Source organism: Hoplias malabaricus, chromosome X2 (assembly GCF_029633855.1).
Source record: "Hoplias malabaricus isolate fHopMal1 chromosome X2, fHopMal1.hap1, whole genome shotgun sequence".
Classification (NCBI taxonomy): domain Eukaryota; kingdom Metazoa; phylum Chordata; class Actinopteri; order Characiformes; family Erythrinidae; genus Hoplias; species Hoplias malabaricus.
In genome coordinates, this window is record NC_089819.1 from 7,160,908 (window position 1) to 7,185,421 (window position 24,514).

General features: G+C 37.8%; 1 protein-coding gene across 3 annotated transcripts in view; it reads right to left on the reverse strand.

Moving 5' to 3' along the window:
* Positions 1-24,514, reverse strand: part of LOC136676640 (small G protein signaling modulator 1-like) — a 59,734-nt gene that overhangs the window by 32,172 nt on the left and 3,048 nt on the right. For all 3 annotated transcript variants that reach the window (XM_066653762.1, XM_066653761.1, XM_066653763.1), the window contains one exon: positions 7,135-7,210. In XM_066653762.1, the coding sequence (XP_066509859.1) occupies positions 7,135-7,210 (76 nt within the window). The remainder of the gene's footprint in view (positions 1-7,134; positions 7,211-24,514) is intronic.

Below are 24,514 nucleotides of genomic sequence, written 5' to 3' on the forward strand. Positions count from 1 at the left end.
TTCTCGAATTTTACATTTAAATTTTTTCCTTTGATCTTTCTCTTTCTCTCTGTAATTTACCGCTTTCTCTCTGTATTTTGTCTCTTTCTCACTCCCTTTTTCAGCATTCAGCCTCTCTTTCTCATCTCAATTTTTATGTTTACTTTGATGTTTTCATTTTCTCTCTTATCAATTGTCTTGTTATATTTACCCTCTCCCTTCTCTCTCTCTCTCGGTCTCAGCACTCAGTATGGCGTTCATTGCTGTATATTTTGTTGTGTGTGTGTTTGTGTGTAATTTGGGATGATAGATAATAACATGCAGAAAAAAAATTCATTGACAGGAAGGAGTGGGATGATACCACACCATAGTATCACAATAGTGTTTAATAGATGTAATAATGTAATTATTAGTTCCTAATTCATTGATTTTCTGCTTGTAATAACCAAGAAAAGTGCACTGTTATATTAAGGCAGTGTCTGTTCATTTTCATACTTTTAACCCTTACAGAAATAATGATCAGTCTTGTTTTTTAAACAATTCTTAAACTAAACTTTCACTGCAGCTTTATTCTCTTGCCTGGAAACAAGCTTGGCCTACAGGAGCTGTGTAAAACACAGATTCTCAGTGCTACAGAAAGTGTGTGTTTTGCCTATCATGGCTAGTCCCAGGGTTTTTAATCCCTACCGTCCTTGCTAGTACTAGCAAATCGTTATTGGCGCTGCAAAATTTACATTACAGTGGTGATGCTACTGTCAATAATTTTGTAATCTGACCCACCCTAGCAGTGGAAAGTAGGCAAGGGTTTTCTGAGCTTATAAACACTAGCAAAGGGTATTACTTTATAAATACATACTGACAATAATAGGGTACTTATAGTGTGGCATATGTTTGTAAAAATTATATACACTTTATAATCTTAAAAAATATTTAACAAATGTATTCAATAAGTGACCACACATGTTTACACAGATTTTGTGCTCCATAAAGACTTTTTCAAATTTGCCAGTGTAACAAAGTTGATAGACGAAAACATGAAACTGGCTTCAGGGCTGTTAGAAGAGGTGGATTTTAGGCCGACACGAGTGCATCTCAAGCTGCTGAGAAACCTTAAATATAGTGAACATTTATATGTATACCCAAGCTTAAGATGAAGAGAGAGGGATAAGAAGGAGGAACATGGAGAGATGGGGTGAGTGAGAGGGGAAAAAAAGAGACAGAGAGAATGTGTAAATGAAGCTGCCTATTATCATTTCATTTCTGCCACCACAACAAACACCAACAGACAAAAGATCCAAAGCAACTTTTCTGAATATACCACAGACTCCAAGAACATCACACATTTACATAGACATAATTGCACATTTTCACACTACCCAAGACATAAAACAGGGCTATTTTCTCTTTTAATAAAATCACCTGAATCACTAGTACATTTGAAGTAGGCACTACCTGTGTCTTCCACACACAAGTACATAGACACATGTAAACATCTGTATTTGTGCATTTGTGAGGACATTCATTGGCACGCATAATAATACAACGTAATACATAATACAAAATAATACATACTGACTAATATCACACATCAGTAAAACTGATCAGTAAAAAGAGTGTGGTGCAAAAATAAGTGGCATTTGTGGTAACAAATTAATGTTTTCTTATGGACAGCAGGAAAATGTCATCACTTTCCATGCTTTCCTTTCATTATGAGATAGGTGGTGTCATTACTTGGGCTGTTAAACTTCATCCTTAGTAGCAGAGGTTACTCATATGAAACAACTTTTCAGACTGCTGTAAATACAACGGCACTGGAGCACAACAAGCTTGGTGGAGAACACCACCTTCCCAGATCAATTTTGTTAGTTAATGCACCAGCATTGGCTAGCAGTCCAAACTAATTCACTCAGAACTGATTCACTCTCACATGATTCACTTTGAACTAAAATACTGAAACACTAGAAACACCATAAATCAATACACACTCCATAAAACGCTGCATTAAACAGACAGAGAGTGGACAAAAGAGTTTGAGAGAGAGAGAGAGAGAGAGAGAGAGAGAGAGAGAGAGAGAGAGAGAGAGAGGGGGGATGGTGAAAAATAGTGATTGGGAAAGAGAAAAAGATAGGGACTGAAAGAGAAAGAAAGATGGAGAGAAAGAGTGAGGGCTTGTGTAGTTATAAAGGAAGTAAAATTTCATCAGCCCTTGATGTTTCCAAAGCAATATCCACATCAAACCCACCCCAGAACACAATCAGTCAGAGGAAATCGCATAGTGTGTGTGTGTGTGTGTGTGTGTGTATTAAATGGCCCTTCAATGTAGAGAGTGAAAAATACAGAGGTTCCAGGAGAGCCACTGTTATGGCTACAAACAGATCGGAAATTACTGCAGGCAGCGAGACTTGGCATAAAACATACTCACTGATCAAAATACAAACACCAGAGGATGTTATTTACTCTTTCTTTCTTTCTGTTCTTCAACTTGAAATTGATGTCTCTTAGATTTATAAAGGAGTGCATGGGGTCAAAACAGCATATGATGAAAAGTAGATTCCAAGTGGCTCACCACTAAATGAAACACAATAAATCTTACAGTAAACATGGACTAGTAAGATTTATTTCAAATGACCCAAAAACTACTGAACAGAAAAAAAGACAAAAGAAACAAACAGACTTTCAGCAGTAACATCAGTAACAATCAATACAGACATATCCATGCTCACGATGTATAATTCCAAGTGTTGGGTGGGTCAGTGTAAAGCAAATTTAGGGGTAGTAGAAATCTCTGATCGATAATTCACAGTTCAGATATTTATTGGATTTTAAAAGCTATTTATCTAAGACGAACATTAATTTGCTAAGAAAATAAATAAATAAATGAGAGAAACATACAAATCCACATGTCACAGCAGCTACTAGTAGAAAAGAGACCCAAGTTGCAGGGCTAATAACTAGCCCTCTGATGCTATGTGCAGTGCTGATATTTTCAGGCAAGGTGAGTAAATGTGTTTGGGTTAATTAATCCTCCACAGGAGTCACAAGAGCCGGCCTGCTCCCTGTTGTGTCCTCCATTATCTCTGTCCTCCATGCAGCTGAGCAACTCCAGGCCTTTTAGGAGCTGGGGTTTATGGGCTGCAGGCATTATTTCCCACTGTTGCATCACAGAAATCATCCAAAGGGTGTCTAAGGGCCAGGTCAGGTGCAAGAATTGTGACAAGACCCAAACATCCTCAACATGAAACTTGGTGCAATACATAGATTCAAAAACCAAGGCATTCACTTTGTAGACATCCGCCACAAACATCTCGCTGTTCTGTAGGTACTTGTCACAGATGCTGGCAAATACAGCACTAGCAGTGCTGTAGTTGCATTAACTAATTCATTTGCCCAAGGACTTTTAATTTGCCCGAAGACTCCAACAGATGCAGTGCACTTTGAACTTCAGTCTACCACCTGTTTTACAGGATTGAATGGCAAAGCCAGAGTCTTATACAGTGTTTACCTGAGCTGTGAATCAAACTCCAGTCTACTTTACAGGAGGGCAACAATGTTACACTTTACTCTCAAATATAATGGGGAGTAAAATTACAGGCTAGGGATTATGGTGTGTGGGGGTTGTTTGCCACTTTTATTGTCCAGCAAACATCCGACATGTTATATTCTTTATTCTATGTATCAACTATGTTTGAAAATTCGATTTTTGTTCATGTTCTTTTGTCCATGTTTATAGTTCCAATGCCAATTCAACAGCAGTTTTTACACCAGCATTCTCTGACTCAATATCTGCAAATCATGAAGAGAGAGGAGGGTGGAGGGGTTAATGCAAAGTAAACAACAGGCTGCAAGAAGACAGAATAAACACACACACACAGTACATTTTCACTAGTTCAAGCACCCTGCTCCCACTTCACACTAGCGTGACATTTAACCAAATGTTTAACAAAAGAAAAAAAAAAAAAAATTCTTTCCATAGTTGAAGCCGTAAAGGCCTTGCTGGTAATTGGACAGGTTAAATAAAGGCCACATGAATAGTAACATGTGCTGGTAAATTAACTTCCTATTTCAAACTACGCAAGCTAACTCCTCCACTGACATCACAAAAATCTCTTATAAATGTACACGTTTTGCAACTTTAAGGTGCGCAAATTGTGGACACACATGTTCAGCTTGCATAATCTACACAGAAAAGCAATTTTGGACACTTTGGAGCAGCTAAAAATAAGCCTAAGGCCAACAAACTCAATGGCAAGGGGTGTCCAGAGGGGTTAAAAAAATATATATATATATGGGCGATGGAGTGTGTTTTCTGGAGTGATCAACCTTGATCAAAACTGTGTCAAAACTAATCATCCAACATCTGTACTTGACCTCACGAATGCCCATGTGGCTAAGCTATCAAATTCACACAGCAAAATTCCATATAATCCCTTAATGTACCAACTTGTCTTTTGACTTCCAAATTTTGGTAGCAATACAATGCCAAAAAAAAAAAAATAAAAAATAAAAAAAAAAAAAAGACAGCACAGCACACAAAAGTAAGCTGATCACCAACAAAACTTGCATATGCATTGTTTTGGTTGCGTTGGATAAGCAGCTGAAAGCAGCATTTTCAACAGGCTCTTTGGATGAACAATACAGTAGCCGGTCTGTGGACACAGAAGGTGGGTGTCTAGTAAAGTGGATGAAAGTGTGAAGTATGTGTTTTTAACTAAGTGGATGATTGTTTTTTTTGATGAGTTTGGGGATTTTTTGGTGTAAAACACCCACAGGCAACTTCTCAAAGCTGAAGTGGTCCTGGTGGGCTTATATTTTGATGTGTTATTAACTTGGCATAACTCTCACTCTGAAATGGCATGCCATGACACACTTAAGAGCTCTGCCACCATTCACCCTTTGACAGCGTTGAGGCAGAGACTGTAATTGTGTTCATATCTTACAACCTGAGTTCAGATCTTAAAAGATTCATATATGGAAACTACGCTGCAAGAAACAACCTGTTTAGTCTTCCTCATAGTTGTGATGTCACAACAATGAATATATTAATATATGACCGCCCATTAAGCCTATCCATGGCTTGCAGCTGCTGTCACACTGTAGGGTAGTCGCTGTACTGGGGACAAACTCCTTACTCAAACAAGCAACTCAAATAAAACTTGTGATTATTTATATTGATTTATTGTTTCTGTCAACACATGTAGTCTTCATTTAGATGTTAAAATTAAAGAAATATAAGTATGGATCTGTAACCCATTTATCCACATCACGTTTGTAAACAGAGCTCTGTGGTAGGTGTCAGTCAGTAGAGGAGCCTGGGCCACCTCTCAAAGTAGCGCCATGCTCCCTACATACTGCATATCACAGATAATAAAAATAATTTAAAAAAAATTTTGGCATACAATGCACTATAGCATTGCACAAACCATTATTTATGACTGACATTGTGCCCTACGGAGGGTGTAGGGAGACATTTGGGATTCTGCCTTGGCTTTGCTGGGACGTGGAAACATCTCTCAGTGATTGCTCACATTATCTGGCAATGAGAACTGCTTAATTAAGCTTTATTTAAAGCCAAACCAGAGGAATAATTTAGGCAGACAGTCACGATTAAACATTATGAAACAATAGAATATGTGGCTCGTGTATATATATTTTTAAACACCAAAACAAAAGCTTGTACATGATCTGTGTATGTATAACTCACTCGGAATAAGGCAGAAGAGCAGAGAAAAACATTACAGACTGGTGTGCTAACAACTTTCCTTTAGATAATCCTTTAATCTTTCCCATTTGTTTGTATTAGGGCTGTGCTCTGAAACCAGAAAAATTGGTTCCGAAGATAGTCATGCCAAAAAGAAAAAACCACCATAGATAGAATTTCAGCTCCACCTATTCAGAAATCTGAAGTTTAGCCACGCCCACTTTCACTGCAGTCAATGGTCATAAAAATAAATTATGATTGTTTTTGGCATTAAAGCCACACAAAATTGTAAACAGGCTTCAAAGGGATAAGAATAATCTAGGCTATGGTTTGTTTAATTACTTTAACCATGTGTAGTCCAAAAACTAAGACAATGTGTAAGTGTGAAGACTAAAGCAAAATTTCTCTATCCATCTTCCTTTTTTTTTTCTAACAGATGGGACATATGCTAATTCTGACTTTCTTCCTAGAGCCTTTCCATCACAATCAGATAAAATATCTTCCTGTGATTCCCAGAGTCCCATAAAAAAAACACATAAATACATTCCAACTGAGAGAGATACTCTATCTAAGAGACAAAATAATGTGGTTAAGTATGAAAGAGAATGTGAGAGAGATGGGGATGTATCAGTTCAGCTTTAACTTTACTAAAATGAGAAGAGGACGCTGCATGTTTACTCTATGGCACTTTCTGCTCATGTGATATTTGCCCTCAAATAAATAGAATACAATTTGTTCCTATATACACACACAAACATGTGAAGGCACTAAAATCAACACGGCAATGTTACTGCTTTGTCACCTTCAGCAGGTGACCACGTGAACGTGAGAACATAAACAAGACAATAATGTGTTTCATTCAAATGCTTGTGTGTATGTATTAAATTATAGAAATATATATATTTTTCTCCACTCGCGAATACTGGATTGGATCTGGCGCCATAAATCAGGCTGCATCTCTTAAATAAACACGGCCAATAAACCCTCCCAAGTGCAGAACTGTTCCCATATTGCGTGGTGATTCTGGGCAGCCTCCCACACCCACAGCGCCCCTGAACTGGACAAACAGTTAAAGACAAAAAATGAATGGAAGTGTGAAACTGAAAACCACTGTTAAAAGTCTTCCACTGTTCTAAGCCTCCTAATAGATTAAGTGCAAAATGTTTACAGTTCAGCACTTGAAATATTTATTAGTTATTAATTTAATTTAAAGTTGAGCTGAGTATGCATTTTCTTTAATGTGCTTTCAAATATAAGTTGAATTAATAACAAAATGATAATATAATAATAAATAATTATATAATGAAAAACAACCTGTACTATTTCTTCTGTGGCAGCATTTTCCTTTTAATTCAGGCAGACAAAAGTGTCTTGATTTTTGTCAGCATTTCATACTGCCCCTCTTCGATACAATGGGTTTCTGACATGCTGAAATTTGCTTGAGATTGTTTACTCACCACAGAAGGACACAATGTGGCTGCTGTCTTCATGAACAAACTTCCGAGTGACAGCTTCCTCCATAATTTGCTTCACCTGCGTTGGACACACATACAAACAACCAAAAAATGATTAATATTCCACTGCTTAATGGGGTATAAAATTGGGATTTAGGTTTGGAACAGAAAAAAATCTGGAAGATGGAGTCAGTGTTTACCATGCCCAATGAACAGAGTTGGCTAAAGGGGTATAAATCCACCCATCAATGTGCTGTGGAGGAATAAAACCATTCTGTGGAGTGATGAAGCTCCATCCAATAACTTTGGGATGAGCTTCAAAACGTAGTCCACTTACATTTCTCTGGTGGGTTGTCTGTGTTTGTCGTATGACATTAAATTCACCTTTAAAGGCAACGTCTACAGTTCGGGGGAACTGCTGCTCCCTCTCGTTTGCTTATGTTCAGAAGCTTCTTGAAATTTAATATGGAATGGTGTGTTTGAGGATATAAATAACTATTTGAATATTATTTATTGTTTGAATTACCACAGAGAACCCATTTGCAACTTGAGGTGTCTCCCAAAGTTAGAGTCAGTTTCACATTAATTCATCTGAAACAGTAAAAATAAGTCAATATTATGGAGCAGGAATAGAGCAATAACCTCATCTTGGCTCATGACTTTTTAAGTTTGAAAGCCTATTCACTGCCTAAAAAACACTAGATACAATATCTCTGCTGTGAGCAAAGAGAGAAAGTCTAGCATATAATTTACTGACACTGGTGCTTTGTACACATATTAGCCAGGTTTTGAGCACCCAAAAAGAGTGGCGAGATAACAATTGTTGATGAAACATCTTCAGAACTTAATTTAAAAAAAATTTTAAACAAAAATCACTTAAAAAAAAAATAAGTATCACTTTAAATCAGTGGCGGATGCTGGTCTTTCAAGGAGGGGAAGCTCAATTTCGGCCTACATCATAAAATGTGTCGGTTTATTTATACGTAAATTCTACCCTCCGTTTCTTTTTAAGAAATTGATCTGTGACCCTGTCGTACCAACAAGGCGTCTTTTCCAGGGACTTGACTAGTGTCCTCTCAATGGCAGCCTTGGCCCATGTGAAGTGTGTCCGCCTGTGCTCCCACGGATCTTTACACCAAAGGATCGCTGATTCGTTCATTTCGATGTCAATCAAAAAGGGATTCAGCCTCAGACAGATCATCCAATCATCAGGCACAAAGTCCAGCATTTATCCAGCGTCCTCACTGTGCTGTGAAGCACTGTGAAGCTGCGGGAATGATTGAGAGGAAAGTCGCGTCTTTACCAGTGATAAGAAGCTGATTCTTATTTATTCAATGACATGTACACACAACAGTATATATTTGATCACTTATTTTTTTACATTTTAGGGGAAGCTGAGCTACCCTTGCAGTCTTAGAGCATTCGCCACTGCTTTAAATGCATTAATCCACTATCAAATAAATTTCTTCTAAATGGCTTTACAATTATGTGACAGTTTGTAAAAAGAAGGGAGAAATGGAGGTGTTATCAACAACATTCTGTAAAAGAGTACAGAAAGAGAATGAGAGAGTGAGAGAAAGATATCAAAAATGGAAAGAGAAGAGGTAGGTGTTATAATAACTCATATCAACTGCACAGATCTAGAAGAGTGAGGTGCTATTAGGTTTGGATGAAACCCACAAGCCACCATCTGTACCAACGTCTGTGATCTCACATGCATACACATGCACACAAGGAAAAAAATGGGAAAAAACACAGCAAGGCATCTTGCTGTGAGGGTGATTAGCACTTTGATTGGACGATGGGAGGGGGCTGCTGCTGATTGGCTGATTGTGGGGGCCGCTGGCAATTTCCTGGGGATGTGTGTTTTTCCTCACTGGTATATTACGCAAGCAGAGAGAGAGAGAGAGAGAGAGAGAGAGAGAGAGAGAGAGAGAGAGAGAGAGAGAGAGAGAGAGAGACAGAGGAGAGAGAGAGAGAGAGAGAGAGAGAGAGACAGAGGAGAGAGAGAGAGAGAGAGAGAGAGAGAGAGACAGAGAGAGAGAGAGAGAGAGACAGAGAGAGAGAGAGAGAGAGACAGAGAGAGAGACAGAGAGACAGAGAGAGAGACAGAGAGAGAGACAGAGAGAGAGAGAGAGAGAGAGACAGAGAGAGAGAGAGAGAGAGAGAGAGAGACAGAGACAGAGACAGAGAGACAGAGAGACAGAGAGAGAGACAGAGAGAGAGACAGAGAGAGAGACAGAGAGAGAGAGAGAGAGACAGAATCCAAAATAATGCAGAGAACACACAGGGAGTTTCCATGTATCTGACAGGTGACTAGTCCTTTAATTTTTGGCTAAATTTAAACACTATTTAACAGTTTTCTGACTGCTACAGCTACAAGACAGCCACGCATATAAAATGGCCCTCCCCCTCCTCCAAAAAACTGCATGATGCAAGCCAAGAAGGGCATTTGATAACTCAAAGAATGAACAGTCTGTTCTCTTCAAAGTGTTGAAATTTAAATGACATTGCACTAGATGGATTTTTTTTATATGTATATTTTTTGCTGTTCTGTTTGCACATCTTTATACGTGGTGAAGTTTACATGTTTGGAAGGAAATATATGCCAGCATTCAGGGCTTGCTTGTCAGTGTAGCCTCATCTGACACCTGGAGACCTAACAAGCAGTGATGTCTGTGAGTGTGCAAATTCTAAGCAATGCACTGAAAAAGACTGAACTAGAGGTGGGCGATATCCACATTTTCATACAGTCAAACCACCTCAAAATATTAACACGGTATATAATATTACTGTATGGGTGGTGGGTGTACTGTCAGTCTGCGTGAGCTTCATATCTGTGAGCACAAATTTAGGTGTGTTGTGTAGCACACTGACACACGTGTTGATCATAAAAACCTATTTCCGTGAGAGAAAGCTTAGCGACTGGTCCTGGAGGAACAGAACATTTTGAAAATAAGTGAAATAAGACGTTGTTAAGGAGCATAGCCGGCCAGCAAACAGGCACTTGTGGTTTAGCACATCACAGCAGATGGTTTTTCCACTGAACTCTAGCTCAAAGCACACATACGCAAGCGAAGGGTCTTCTGGCTCACAACTGCAGTGGGTTATTGGGCTTGTGTTTTTCCCCACCTGTTATCAGACAGACATCAGCAGTCAGTGAGCTCCCACAGCACCCCCTCTCTGTGGCTTTCTTAAATGCACATGAAATGAACTCTGACCTTGTACTTAAAGGGTCAGACACAACAGAAATTTGACGCACCACACATCATGATTTTGAAAAACCACCCTCTTTTTGAGATACCATCCACATTTTTAGATATCATGGTATAAATTTTATACCGCCCAACCCCACTATGAACATTCAGCCACTCCAACTAAGATATTTACCCCCTGTTTGATGTCGCAAAAAACCTTGTATCTAACAGGAACTGTATGTTTTGGAATCCAGAAAATTAAAACAGGAGTAAGATTAAGTGCCATTTACTCATTTCAAATTCCTATGTTGTTGCTGTTTTTGGGACTGAACATCCCCGGGCAAGAAGTACCAACTTTGCTCCCCTCTTCCTGATAACCCCACAACCTCTGCTCTCTAATAATTTTTAAATATAGATTATGATGACCTGTTCTCTGAAAAGGTAGATCCCAAGCCCCGAAAGTGTGGGCACCCCTGGTCTATACTAAGTGTACTGTTGAACAAAACCTCAGGTCTGGAGCTTTGAGAAGAAAATTATTTGAGTAAATATCAGATTAGTGTTATGACTAATCCTCAGCTCCAATGCCAAATCCTTTATTCAAAGTTACAGAAAGTGTGGGAATGATTCACTGATACTTCTACTCTGAAAATAGCAAACAATAGGAACTGAACTCCCTTGCTACAAGTACGCAGACAGCTTTATATAGTCTCAGCTTGTGAAGTGACTAGCTGAGTAGGTGGAGAAGGCAGAGGAGGTGAGACCGACTGAGTGAACTCAGACATGGAGAACATAAGATGGTGGAACTAAATGTAGATCTAAAAAACAGCAGTGGGAAATATTGTAGTGTTTTACTTCCTGATCCAGTAAAATCACATGATCTATAGTTGAATCAAAACGATGTAAAAAGCCAAGCTTGGACAAACTGACATACGTTTAGCAGCTATCAGTGTGATAATAACCAATGAATTCTCTGGTGTAACTGAGCTAGTATGTCTTGTTTAATTTCTTTAATGGAGTACAGAAAGAGAATGAGAGAGTGAGAGATAGAGAGCAATAAGCCCTGAAAAGCTCAGTCATTTTGTGCTTGTTTTGTAAATAATATTTCGTTGTTCTGTAAGAGGTACTGTACGCCATTTAACTGAATTAGCTTGTTTGTGTGTCATGGTATTTATGCAATTATATATCAATAAAACCTGAGAACCCACAAGATCCCCTGTGGTTTGAAGTGGAGTTTCAAACATAATAGCATAGTAGCATAATGCTGAACAACTCAATGTTATATTCCAGACCATTCTAAAAACTGTTATGTAAACAATTTACTTGTAACTCCTGCCTATGTGGGTGAACTCATGGCTGTTTCTTGTATGTTAACTGTCACATTACATTTGAAGAAATTATAGACAAGCTGAAACAGACACCACAGTACTGAAAAGCTGGTAAAACTGAAGTGTACGACTATTTACCTGAACCAATTATTTTGCATCGTTCAATTAAATGAATCAACAATGCTGACTCAACTAATTAGTTAACTCAAATAACTTTTTCTTAAAAACGTATAACGTATAAGCCATTGGTTTAGACATAATACTTCCTACGATTCTTAGGTCCAGATGAGGCTACAGCAATGTAAACTGATAGGACTTCCGTATCTGTCAGACACATCGTTTGAGTGAATCCCGTTTCATTATAGTGCTTGCTATAATAGAGGATTTATCTATAGACTTATGTGTATCTATCTATCCATCACAATTCCCTCTATAACTGTCCATGCATATATCTATATATATATATAGTCAACTATATTAAATATTTAATTATTAACTTTTTCTGGCATTTCCTTCAGGAAAGCACTTTTCTAATTATTAATTTCTGGCTCTGGCCTGAAATGTCTCAAACATAACATTGCATAATCTGTAACCACAACCTCCTAAACAGGTAAAAATCAAACCAGCTGGTTCTTAGCCATGGTATTTTACCAGAAATGTTGTATGTTAAATTAAATGGAACAATGAACTAGGACATGAATCAACAACATGATAAATGCCAATTTTCATTACAGCTTAACGCTACGTGTTATAGCACTTACTCAATTTTTCTGACACTGGGTCAGGGAAAATATTGAGAATTTTCCTCTGAGCCATGTTGTAAACAACGCTTTATATGGTTTGGGGTCCTTTACATCAAACAGATGAACTTCAAACCAAATCGTCAACTGTGTGTTTGATGAAATCCTACATTTTCAGATCAGAGACTAAATAGACAAATATTCCGATTTTATTAGCTTGTGGTGCATCTAAAAATGGATTCCTTTTTTTTCCTTCTACTTGTACTGAGGAAGGTCAAAAAAGCTATCAAATCCGAGGGATCGAGCTTGAAAATAAGGGTCATTGCCATGAGCACCGTGTCAGTTTGAATGAATCACCCTCTGATATCTTCTGACACTGTAACTAATACATCAAGTATGGGTCTGGGGGATGAAGGGGGTAAAATGGGGGTCAGCTGGTGCGAAATTGACCAGAACACTTAGCCAGCCTTGGCAGGATGACAGCAATCAATAACAATAAGCTTAAAGGAATTTTCTGGAATTTTATAACTTGATCTCTATTTACTACATCTGTATTATATCATCTGTTACAGAGGAAAATAACTTTGACACTTTGTTTACTTAGAACAGAGCAGAAAACCCAATGATGCAAAACAAGATATAAAAGCCAATGAGCATTTTGCAAATAAACACTTGAAATATGTAACTATATCAAGATAGGTTTTATGATGGATTTTATTTAACAACACTAGGGTAACTCAGTGAAAGTAAACTATTCAGACAAAATCTTTAAGAAACTTGATTGTCCACAATTTCTTCTAAAAATAAAGGGTATTAATAGGTACTATATCTGAGTTTGCTGCAGTATAAGACTCATTCTCCACAGCTCAGTGCTGAGGCGCTTTATAGATACTTAGCGAATACATTCATACATAGAATTATAATGGCTTAACTGGCTCAAGTAAATATTTAATAGAATGAAGCAACTGCACACTGGAAGCAACTGGAGGGTTTGAGCAGAAAAAAACGACTGTTGATTGTACATGGCTGACATTTAAGCTCTCTGTATGATTTTATTCAGAATTGTATACCACAGAAACTCATTTGTAAATCTAGTTGTTACTTGAGAAACATTCTATTATCAGGAGATGGTGGGTTTGATCCCCGGTTAAAGCTCAATCACTGACATAGTGGAATTGGAGATAGCTAATAATTTTGGAGAAAATATTTCAAAACTTGGCAATAAACAAAAATTTAAACAGAAATTTGTGTGGTAACTGACCTCACAAAACTGATGCAAAAGATGAAAGCTTGGGTTAAATATCTGCTGTCTTCTTTTAAGTCTTCTTTTCGTCATCAGCCATTTTTATTTCCTGGTTATACGGCTGTAAAAATGTATGTTACAGAAATAAAAAAGAAAGAAAGAGTGTGCTGGTGGCAATCATTCTGGACTGATTCTATAGAGGAAAGCCTGAGTGAACTCTAATGAGGCCTCTATGATGTGGTTTAATGCAATCTTTGCTGACCTACTGAGCACAGTCTTATCAATAACATCAGCATGGAGACAAGGCCTTGAAAAATCGTGACTGGAATTCATTTCTGCTTCAGACATATGGAGAACTCTGCTCTTGAATGTTTTTCTCATATGAATAGCCACTTTAACAAAATTAGCCCAGAAAGAATGATTCTGAATGCATTGATTATTTGGAATAAATGTACTTCATATTAGTTTTATATTTTATTTTGTTTGTTTGATTAATTAACTTAATCAAATAAGTTTTCAACATATGGAAACTAAGTGGCCAAACAGCTTGTTTGAATTGGCTGTTGTTGCAATGTCATAGAAAAATCCACACATTTGTATACATCTGTCTACTCCAACTACAGTGATTTCACTTAAGCTATAAGGAGTGTTTCAGCCCTGACCTTATGAGTAAAGCACAGTAAAAGGCAGCCAGTAAGAAAAGAGCACATTTACATATGGTATTTCTAAAGTACAAAGTGAAGCTGTATAACAGGCACTTATATTAGTGCAATTATGTACTTATGGGCCATTTAAAAAAGCCTTTTTATTATTGTGCCTTTACAACAAATAAGTAAATGAGTTATGTTGAGACTGTCCACCATGTACTGCGCTTCTGTGCTAAGACAAGTGGTGATAAATGGCTGTAGACCAAACATGTGGATATATGTAATTGTTAGTTTTTGTGACATCATAAAAACAATCAAATAAAATGGGCCGGTTTACAACTCAGTTTCCATATATGGACTGTACAAATGGTATGATTTGCATAAGTATTTTTTTCCTTAAAAAAGCAAAGATAATTCAGTTTTTCCAGGATACCGGCTGTTTAACATAGTGTAACAAAGTAGCATCAATAAAACAAGTCAACCCACAAAACAACAGATACTATAATCAAACCACATGTAAATCAAATGTGAGCCAGTCAATATGATCAGGTTTGGTTAATGCTTATTGATTGATTGATTGAGAGAACGAGAGAGAGAGAGAGAGAGAACGAGAATGAGAGAGAGATTGAGAGAGAGAGAGCGGTCTTCCTGTGACTCTGCAGTCCCTGACGTCTCGGGACCATGGCAAAGGTTTCCATGGTAACAGCATGCGTCGCAACATATCTCATGTTGTGGCGTGTCTTTGCTGGGTCGTTTGCTGATTGTGTGTGTGTGTGTGTGTGTGTGTGTGTGCTCATGTGCGTGTTTATGTCTGTGGCTGCTGTGTAAGAACACAAGGTACATCCCAGTCCGGAACAGCTGGTGCTTTCATGATTCAACAATTTTCCAAATTATGGGGAAAAAAGGAGTTTATTAAAATATGTAAAGTTTATAGTGAAACCTAGTGGCATTCAAGTGTCAGAGATTTGGTGATAAATCTATTTTACATCCATACAAAACATGGAAAAACATAGAAGTTTAATAAAATCTGTAAAGTTTGCAAAACATACTGTCCATGGAAGCTCATCTTCAAAAAGCCCTTTTCAACCTTCTCTGTGTCACAGCAACCAACACATTTTCTACCTCAGTCCACCAGATCAGCCTACAGCAGCTTAGTTCATAAGTCCCAACCATACAGGCCAAAGTTGTTTCTTGATTGCAATGAAATACACACCAGTCTATCAGAACACTGCTATTTTTTTTTTCAAGTCAAACCAGATTTTAAGCATATATATATAATTATATATAAAAGCTAGGTGTTGTCAATCAATTAAAAAAAATTATCCAGTAACCACAACAACATTTTGTGATTAATCATGATTAATCTTAAAATACAACAATAATATTTCCTTGTTTTTTGGAAGGGTGATAACACAAATAATGTGTAGAGTGGTATGCATAAAAAACAGGTTAGAGGAAACCATCTATTCTACTTTATTATATTATTTCAGAGTATTTTTTTTTTATATTTGAAGTTGAATTTCTCAATTTTTTTAGTAAAAGTTCCAGGGAGAAAGTTAACTTCAAACACAATGAAGCTAGGGCACAATTTTTAACTGAGAAACTTAGTGCACAGCACACAACTCACAGCTCAGACAACACAATATCTCCATATTCCAGCTCCAACATCTTTATAAGAGATAAATATATGGATTAAATCAGGCATGAGAAATAGTATTGCCAAACGTCTCGCAGCTGTGTGTGTGTGTGTGTGAATGAGGAAGTGAGTGAGTAAGCAAGGGGGAGAGAGTGAGAGAAAGAGAGATAGAGAGGGAGACCATAAGAGTGAGAGTTATGAGACTTATTTTATCCATATTTTATCATAAAAATAAAGCACCGAATCACCAAAGTTAGCAGTAGTTATGCTGTGTTTACATAGTCTAATAACACCGCTAATATGTCACGGCGCTCTGTAAAATGTGTGAATTATAGAAAGAATTTGAGGCCAAATTTGTTATATTTGAATTGCGTTATAAAAAATTTAATGCGTTAAAGGTTCCCGATTAATCACATGTTAACACGATAACACTGACAGCTCTAATGAAAACATTCACTTGTGCTGTCAAATTATTTTACAAAATTAACACACTCTACATGGATGTTATGCCCAGATGGGTCAGAGATTCTGTGCTAAATCTATTGTAAACATGGTCAGCCAAATACAGAGAACTCCCTCATTGACTATGTTTACGTGTAAAAACCATCTCAAATCCAAATAATTCATTTTAATTATAGATTAAGACTGAGGTGTTTGTGTGTGCACTCTACTCATCTGATTAAATTATCTGTTTACATGCACACTACAGGTAATCCCATCCAAAAAAATGATGCACTTGCATTTAGCCTCATTTAGAATACACCTCACCATGACAACATGCATGTACCTGGTCCAGTCAGCGTGAGAGGAGCATCAGTGTGTTAGTTTTCAGCTGATGTGACTTTTCATTTACACTTTTAAAATAATGTCAGACTCAGCAAAATGTGCTGTGCATGCACTTACTTTAATAAGGGCAAGATGATTACGTCCTGTCCCACCAACAATGACACAAAATTCCTGGATAAAAGTGGGCCGTTGTAGAGGATACTTCAGATATTACAACATAATTCATAAAGGGATATCTACTTCAGGAAGAAAGCAGTTTAGTTTTTTCTTTGGAATGTTCAACTTTTATAAAATACATTTCTCTCCTGTGGAATTCACCTTAGTGAGTTCCTCAAAGCCCCTTCACAGATAAGACTGGTGAAATAGAGTTGAACAGATTTTGAATGGAAGCTAATTTCCATATGACATGGCAGTCAGTCATGATTTTATGAGTTGATGAAAGATTATCTCAACCCCCGCAGAACACATCATTAGAGCCTGTTTACATGGTTATAATTCTTCTAATTAAAGGATTACCCACCTTGTTCAGTAGGATAGAAATTGTAATCGGGATGGCCTCAGTCGATTACTACTCTATTCCAACTATGGAATATTCTAATCTGACTGAGTAATTAGTTGGATTACTGGATTATTACGCAGCATGTAAACATGGCTAAACTGGTTAATTCAGGGTCCACAATGGATTCTGATTATTGCTTGAGCAAATTTAAAACTAACACATTATCACTTACATAATCATTGTTGGCAGTTTTGGAGGTAAAATTATTTATCACTTCTTTGTTTACATTTTACATTTATTGTTTTTAGCAGACCCCCTTATACAGAACAACTTACAAAGTGCATTGTGCTTTAATACATAACTAACTGGTAAGCATGAATGATATCCAATCAGACATTGGAGGTCTATGGATATGTTGAGTTCTATGCAAGAGACAGCTTTATTTTTAACTGCACACTGAACTGAACAGAAAGGTTTTGTTTTCCATGACTGAATGAAAAAGTCTTTTCAGAGAGGTCAGAGCAGAGGGAGTAGGAGCTTCCGAAACTAAACTCCAGCTGTGACTCATCCTCCACCGTCACCAACCTAGAGGAACAACACTTCCTCCACTCACACACTTCACCTGCTACTCTCAGCTGAGTGTGCGTGTGTTTGTGTGTATGAATAACTTAGTGAGTTTGTATGGATGTCAGAGTGAGCACACATTTGTAACTAATGTGCTAAAGTGCTAGTAGAGCTACATTTTCAGTGACATTGCTCTTGTTGTGGTCTTTGTTAGGGCCCTTAAGACCAGCACAGTGTGTAACACTGACCTAGGCCTGAAATTGTCAATAGAAGGCTTCATCATCAATAGATTTGTCTTTACAAGTATACAAGTATTCATTATCTGTAAGTGCTTATCCAGTTCAGGGTCGCGGTGGGTCCAGAGCCTACCTGGAATCATTGGGCGCAAGGCAGGAATACACCCTGGAGGGGGCGCCCGTCCTTCACAGGGCAACATACACACTCACACCTACGGACACTTTTGAGTCGCCAATCCACCTACCAACGTGTGTTTTTGGACTGTGGGAGGAAACCGGAGCACCCGGAGGAAACCCACGCGGACACAGGGAGAACACACCACACTCCTCACAGACAGTCACCCGAAGCGGGAATCGAACCCACAACCTCCAGGTCCCTGGAGCTGTGTGACCGCGACACTACCTGCTGCACCACCGTGCCGCCCAGTATACAAGTATATATTTGAGAAATTTAACCCAGCGATACACTGGGCTTACTAAATAATTTGAACACAGCTAACCTTCGCAATGTGTGAAAATTTCATAATAGATGGACCTTCAACTGAAAGTTACGTTTTTTTCCTTCACATTAAAACAATCCTGTACAACAACCCCTGTACAAAAAAAATAAATAAATAAAAAATTAAAAAAAAAAAACAGCATTTAAGCTCAGCAAAATGTCTAATAATACATGATCATGCATGAAGATAAACCACGTTTGTCTGTAGGAATTGAATTCATACTAATTTTTATAATACAGTCCATCCTCCGCCTTAAGTGTGCATTAATTTTGTTTTGCTTTAAATTAGACAGAAAAGCCAGAACACAGAAGCCATCCACTCAAAAACTAGCAAAGATATACAAGGGGATACAGTAGAATGATTCTGCTTCTCAGACCAAACCCAATAATGGACTACATTATACTCTCAATGAGCATCTGGAACTGACACAACTTTCAAGGCCAGGCTTAACCTGCATTTGGAAATTGCTCCTCAATTATCCAGCAGACTTGAAAACAGCTGGATTTAAGGGAACTGCTACAAAATATGTCCAGAATCACAAAGAAAAAAGACAGTGAAGCTCATTTTACCTCTATTATGACCACCATACTACCACTCTGAAAAAGTGCAGTAAAAGAATCATTGCATTAGATTCAATAAATCAGACACACCCTGGACATAAAAAAATCCCTTCGTCTCTCAAATCACAAAAAAAGTTACAATGTTAGAATCAAGAGAGGAAGAAACGTGACAATAGATGAGGCATCTTGCAAATGGGAGATGTCATTAGTAATCTGACAGAAAGTGTAGGCGCTAAATCAACATGTTACAACAGCATCTTGCAAAAGGGAAGATGTTTCTAACAGAGCCAGACAGCCACCTGCCAGACCACAGTCTCGTACAAGTATATTTCAGTGGTTAGCAGATGGAGAGAGGAAAAATGGAGGATTTGTCGGTGGCTATTACTAGGGTCTTTTTATGGATATTTTCACAGAGGCCTTACAAGATGACTAACAAATGTTATGAGATATTGGAGAGGCCTATTACATCACCTAAATTTACATGTGTACCATGAGGGGACAGGTTAAACTTGAAGCAGGTTTTAAGACAACAGTAAATACTGCTTACATGTCATCTTTATTTATTTTAACTGAAAATCCATCCTGAGTATTTAAAAGCCATTAGAGTGAGTTATACATTGGCTTTATTGTGGGCTTCCACAAATTGTGACATACCACTTAAGGAAACTTCATAGCTTAAGAAATCTGACAGTTCAAATTAGTTTTACAATTATAATATACTACTTAAAGGTTTCCCACAGGCAATGTAGCTATAACATTTATATATGTTCTTTATATACATATGAATAATCTCAAAAGTTAATGTGGTACTTGTAATACATTGTTAATGGAACTAACTGTATAAACAACATTTAGCCATTTTTCTGGTTTGTGTCTTGAAACAGCTAAAACAAAAGGTGCATAGCTACTGTGTTATATAGCTACAGAATCAATGCTGTAACACAAGAAAGAAGTTTTATTTACAACTTTTTTTTTTTAAGTATATCAGCCATGGTGCTACAGACTGGTTATTATTCAAGTATGATGAGAATGCCGGAAGTCATGAGACCTATCGTTATTTGGTCAATGTAGCTAACACAGAAGCTAGCTGGAGTTCTGTCAACGAGTGCCTGGATCACTATGTGCCATCTACACATAGACTACTGCAAATTATGCAGAGCAAGAGTTCTCTTGGTTCATGGTCGCTGTTTTCTTGGTACATGTTTGAAAAGACACAAACACACCTTCTCAACAGTTACTCTAAAGGAAAAGAAAGAGAACTGTGATCCTAAATTGCCAGTCTGTGTTGCTCTATATCGGACAACGGAACAAACATGAGAAGTGTTATGGTCCTAATTTACTGAAAGTAATCAATCAATACTGATGAAAATCACTTTCCACACTTATGTATATAACTACATCTAGCTATATTTAAGGGTTAGGTAAAACGAAAGTGGGATTATTTACAACTGCCTATGTAATCATGGGATTAATCGCAAATATTATTCTTGTTTTTTTATTGTTTGACATCTTGACTATATTAATAAATATAATAACACACAAGAATAAGAAAATAACATGCTGCATGCATTTAGATACTGGCCAGACTTAGCTTTTTAAAATCAAAGCCTAAAGAATGAGGTGTGGTTAGTTTCAGATCGATGTGTCTAAAGCCAGTGTAAATGTGTTATCTTGTTTGACTGCTGGCAAGGTAGGAAATGAAGTTGAGAAAATCTTATCAGTGGCGTGATTGTTGGCTTGTAGCACTGTAATTATGCCTGTATAAAGAAAAAAAATATTTGCTGAACATAATTAAAAGTAAGGCAAGAACCAGGCTGTAATTTCACGAGCCCTACAACACAAGCGAAAGCAAAGATCAATATGGCATCATTTACTGGGCAAACAAAGCAAGTTCATATAAAAGCCAAGGCTTCTTAGACTGTTTCATTATTCCCGACTGCAAATGACAGGAGTTTGTAAAGCAAAAGACATTAACTTTAACTCCTTATATACAGGCATTTCAATATATTATGACCACCTCCTTGTTTTAACACTCACTGTCCATACAGTAGGACTCTGAACTTCTACAATTACACAGTGTAATCCGCCTGTTGCTCAGCACACTTTGTTAGCCCACTTTCACTCCATTTTTCAATGGTCAGGATCATTGTGGTGCGGGACCAAATTACAGTGTCCTGCAGTGAGTGGGTCGTTAACTAATCCAGAGATCACTGGAGCAAGACAAGACAAACATGTAGAAAATTCCCACAAATGAATAAAAACTCTAATTCTAAAAAGATAATGATCATGAAATAATTACATTGTCTAATCAACAAAATGAGCTAAATAATTAATAATATAATAAACTTATTCTAAATATTTGGGAAGCAACCAATAACATTAACACCACATGAATTTTGTATTACTGTGCTGCAGAAATGGTGGCGCCTGTAGCCGGTTAGTCTGCCTCTCGCACGAGCATGTGTGTGTGTGTGTGTGTGTGTGTGTGTGGCCATGCTCATATACCAACATCTTTGTGAGGGAATGCAAAGTGCATGATCTTATTATCCCCAGGCCCTGTAGGGGAGCTGTATCATATTATTTCAGAAGAAGATTTTTTTGTGAAGCATGCAGGTCCACAAGCATGAACAGGCTGGAACGTCTGTGTTGCGGGTGGAAGAGGGACAAATGCTGCTCATTTTTGCCAGGAAATGATGGGAATGGTATGAAGTCTAGCGGGAGAGAGATTAAAACAAATCAATCCAGCACAGACCGCTACCTCAGAGGCATAATTTGGGTGGTGGGATATTCAGTGCTGCAGTGACACTGACATGATTGTGGTGTGTTAGTTTGTGTTGTACTGGTCTATGTAGATCAGACACAGCAGCGCTGCTGAAGTTTTAAAACCCATCAATGTCACTGCTAGACTGACAACAGTCCACTATTCCAAAATATCCAGCCACCAGCATCCTGTGGGCAGCGTCCTGTATCCACTGATGAAGGACAAAAGGATGTGTAATACATCGTATGCAGAGTTTCAGATGGAACACAGTGTTTAATTGTAAAACTATAAAGTGGTCCTCTGTGGTCAGCGGAGGTGAGACATGGACAGTGGTTGTAGAAATAAGTAAGTGGTCATGTTGATTCTTGTAGTCATAGACTATTAAATATTCACTGGTCATGCTGTCACTATAAGACAATTCTTATGTGAGTGCACACAGCTATTATTCACATACTCCTATGAGCCATGAAGCATTTTTCCTTTTCAGTGACAATAAGAAAAACAAAAACTCAGCATGAAACAATGCAAATAAGCTACGAAACCGGAACCTTCAGTTGCAGGTAAGATCAAGATCCCAATCAATGCCTTTTTTTTGTATTTGTTGAGAAGGTTCTTGATTATATGGACATCTTATGTCAAAATCTTGGGTGGCTGAGCAGTTGAGAGTTTGGAGGTGAGTACACTTGGCCCAAATTGGACACAGCAATTACTATGTTTTATCAAACCTTAATTAAACACTGGAGGCCTTTCTTCCAGACAGACGAAGCCAAGTCCCACACTACAAAGGATTTTTAATAGAGTAAGTCCCCAATGGCGGTGTAATTAAACTGTTAGAAAAGAGGCTTATTAATATTTCCCTTGAACAAGCAGAACTCTTTCACTCTCTCTGTGGGCAGTTGAGTACACATTGAATTGGAATGTCTACAGGAAGTGCTCGATCCTTTTAGGAATCTGTGTGCACAGTGAAGGCCTTTGGAAAGAGGGAAGGGCACTGGATTTCCTCTACAAATGTGGCATGTTTCAACTAAGGCACAATGTTTTTTTATATGTAGGTTGCAAATGATAAAAATATTTCTACCACAGTTGCAGTTACCTTTTAATTTTTCATAGATGTTTGCACTGCAGAGGCTACATCCGGACAATGACAAGGAATCAAGAAGGGCCATTAAGACGGACAAGGTTATCCACAGATTATAAGGAACTGTGAATAGATAGATATATTTTAAGGATCTTCTGTATTCGTATGAAATGAAACAACACAAAACTGAGGTTTTGTGAACAAAATTTAAAAATGCCACTGGGAATAAGATTAGTTAACTTAGTTACAAGGCTGCCCTAAAGTTTTCAGTTTCCTGAACTAGACATAAATTTGAAAACAGTCAGACTTTAAGGCTGTGTGCTAAATTTGTTTTTCAGCCAAAAGAGCATGATTTTTTTTTCTTTTTTAAGTTGTGCAGCAGCTGAAATGCTGACAAGCTCTGCAGGGCAACTCCGATAAGACCCTGCCACAGTCTCAACCAGCTGGGGCTAAATGACAAAAATAAACAACTCGTGGCAAGCTGGTGTTCGACGGGCCTGGTGCGCATGCCTCTGACCCTGAGTCAATACAGGTGTGTGCATGAGTGAGTAAGAGAGAACCAGACGAAGGGTGGGAGGGAGGGATAGAGGCAGGTTTGTAGTCTGTGTAAATAGCCGCAGGTAATACAGCCTCACCGTTCAAGCCACAGACGGAGTAATCAAACCCTGCAGGAGGCAGATCAGTCAATCAAACTCAAACTCTTCGAAGCAGAAAGAAAAAAGAAAACCTGAAGACTCAGAGGAAACAAAATATAAAAAATATGAATGAGCTTTTAATATCTCTAAAGTTTCTCCTGAATATAGCTATACTTCATATTTTTCCTATTTTAATATTTATTTGGTTTCTCCTTTCTCTCTCTCTGTAGTGGTTCTTTTACATCTCTGAAGTTCCTCCTTAATATCTCAATAGCTCCACCTAATATCACTATGGTTCATTCTTAATATATCTACAGAATCTCCCTAATATCTCTGCAATTTCCCCTTAATATCTCTGAAAACGGTTGGAGAGATGCTGCCGACTTCACTGAAGTCTCCTTTAAATCTGATGCTGCTTTTCTTGAGAAATATTAGGATAACTGACATTAAGCCTCCTGAACCATCCCTAAGCATCTTTTGAGCAACAACATTTTCCTCAGTGGGGGACCCTGATATTTTTTCTTTGTGTTTCAGCAAAATCTGCAGGGGTTTTAAGTGTGATTTTTCTCAGCTTCTACAAGGTAGGGGAATCAAGCCAACAGACAAGTAGGCACAGTATCAGCTAAATCTGTCTAGCCGCCAGACAGTGGGTAGTTATAGTGTAAACATGATGTGAATCCGGAATGAGATTTACTAAGAGCTTCTTAAGAGGCAGAGTGGTAAGTATTGTCTTCAGGCAGTTGACTCCTGGGAGGATGAACTGATTACTTATACTCATTACTACATCTCCTCCACTTCATTATTCTGTAGCTGAAACTCTATTGCCTCATAGACTTCATTTCCAGGCGTCTACATCCTCTGGACTCATGGTAACACTAACAAAGACTTTCACGCAGGATGCATACATACTCATTACATTCACACTTACCATTCAACAGGTGGCCAATGTAACTTTTTCAGTTTCGCTCAAGCTATT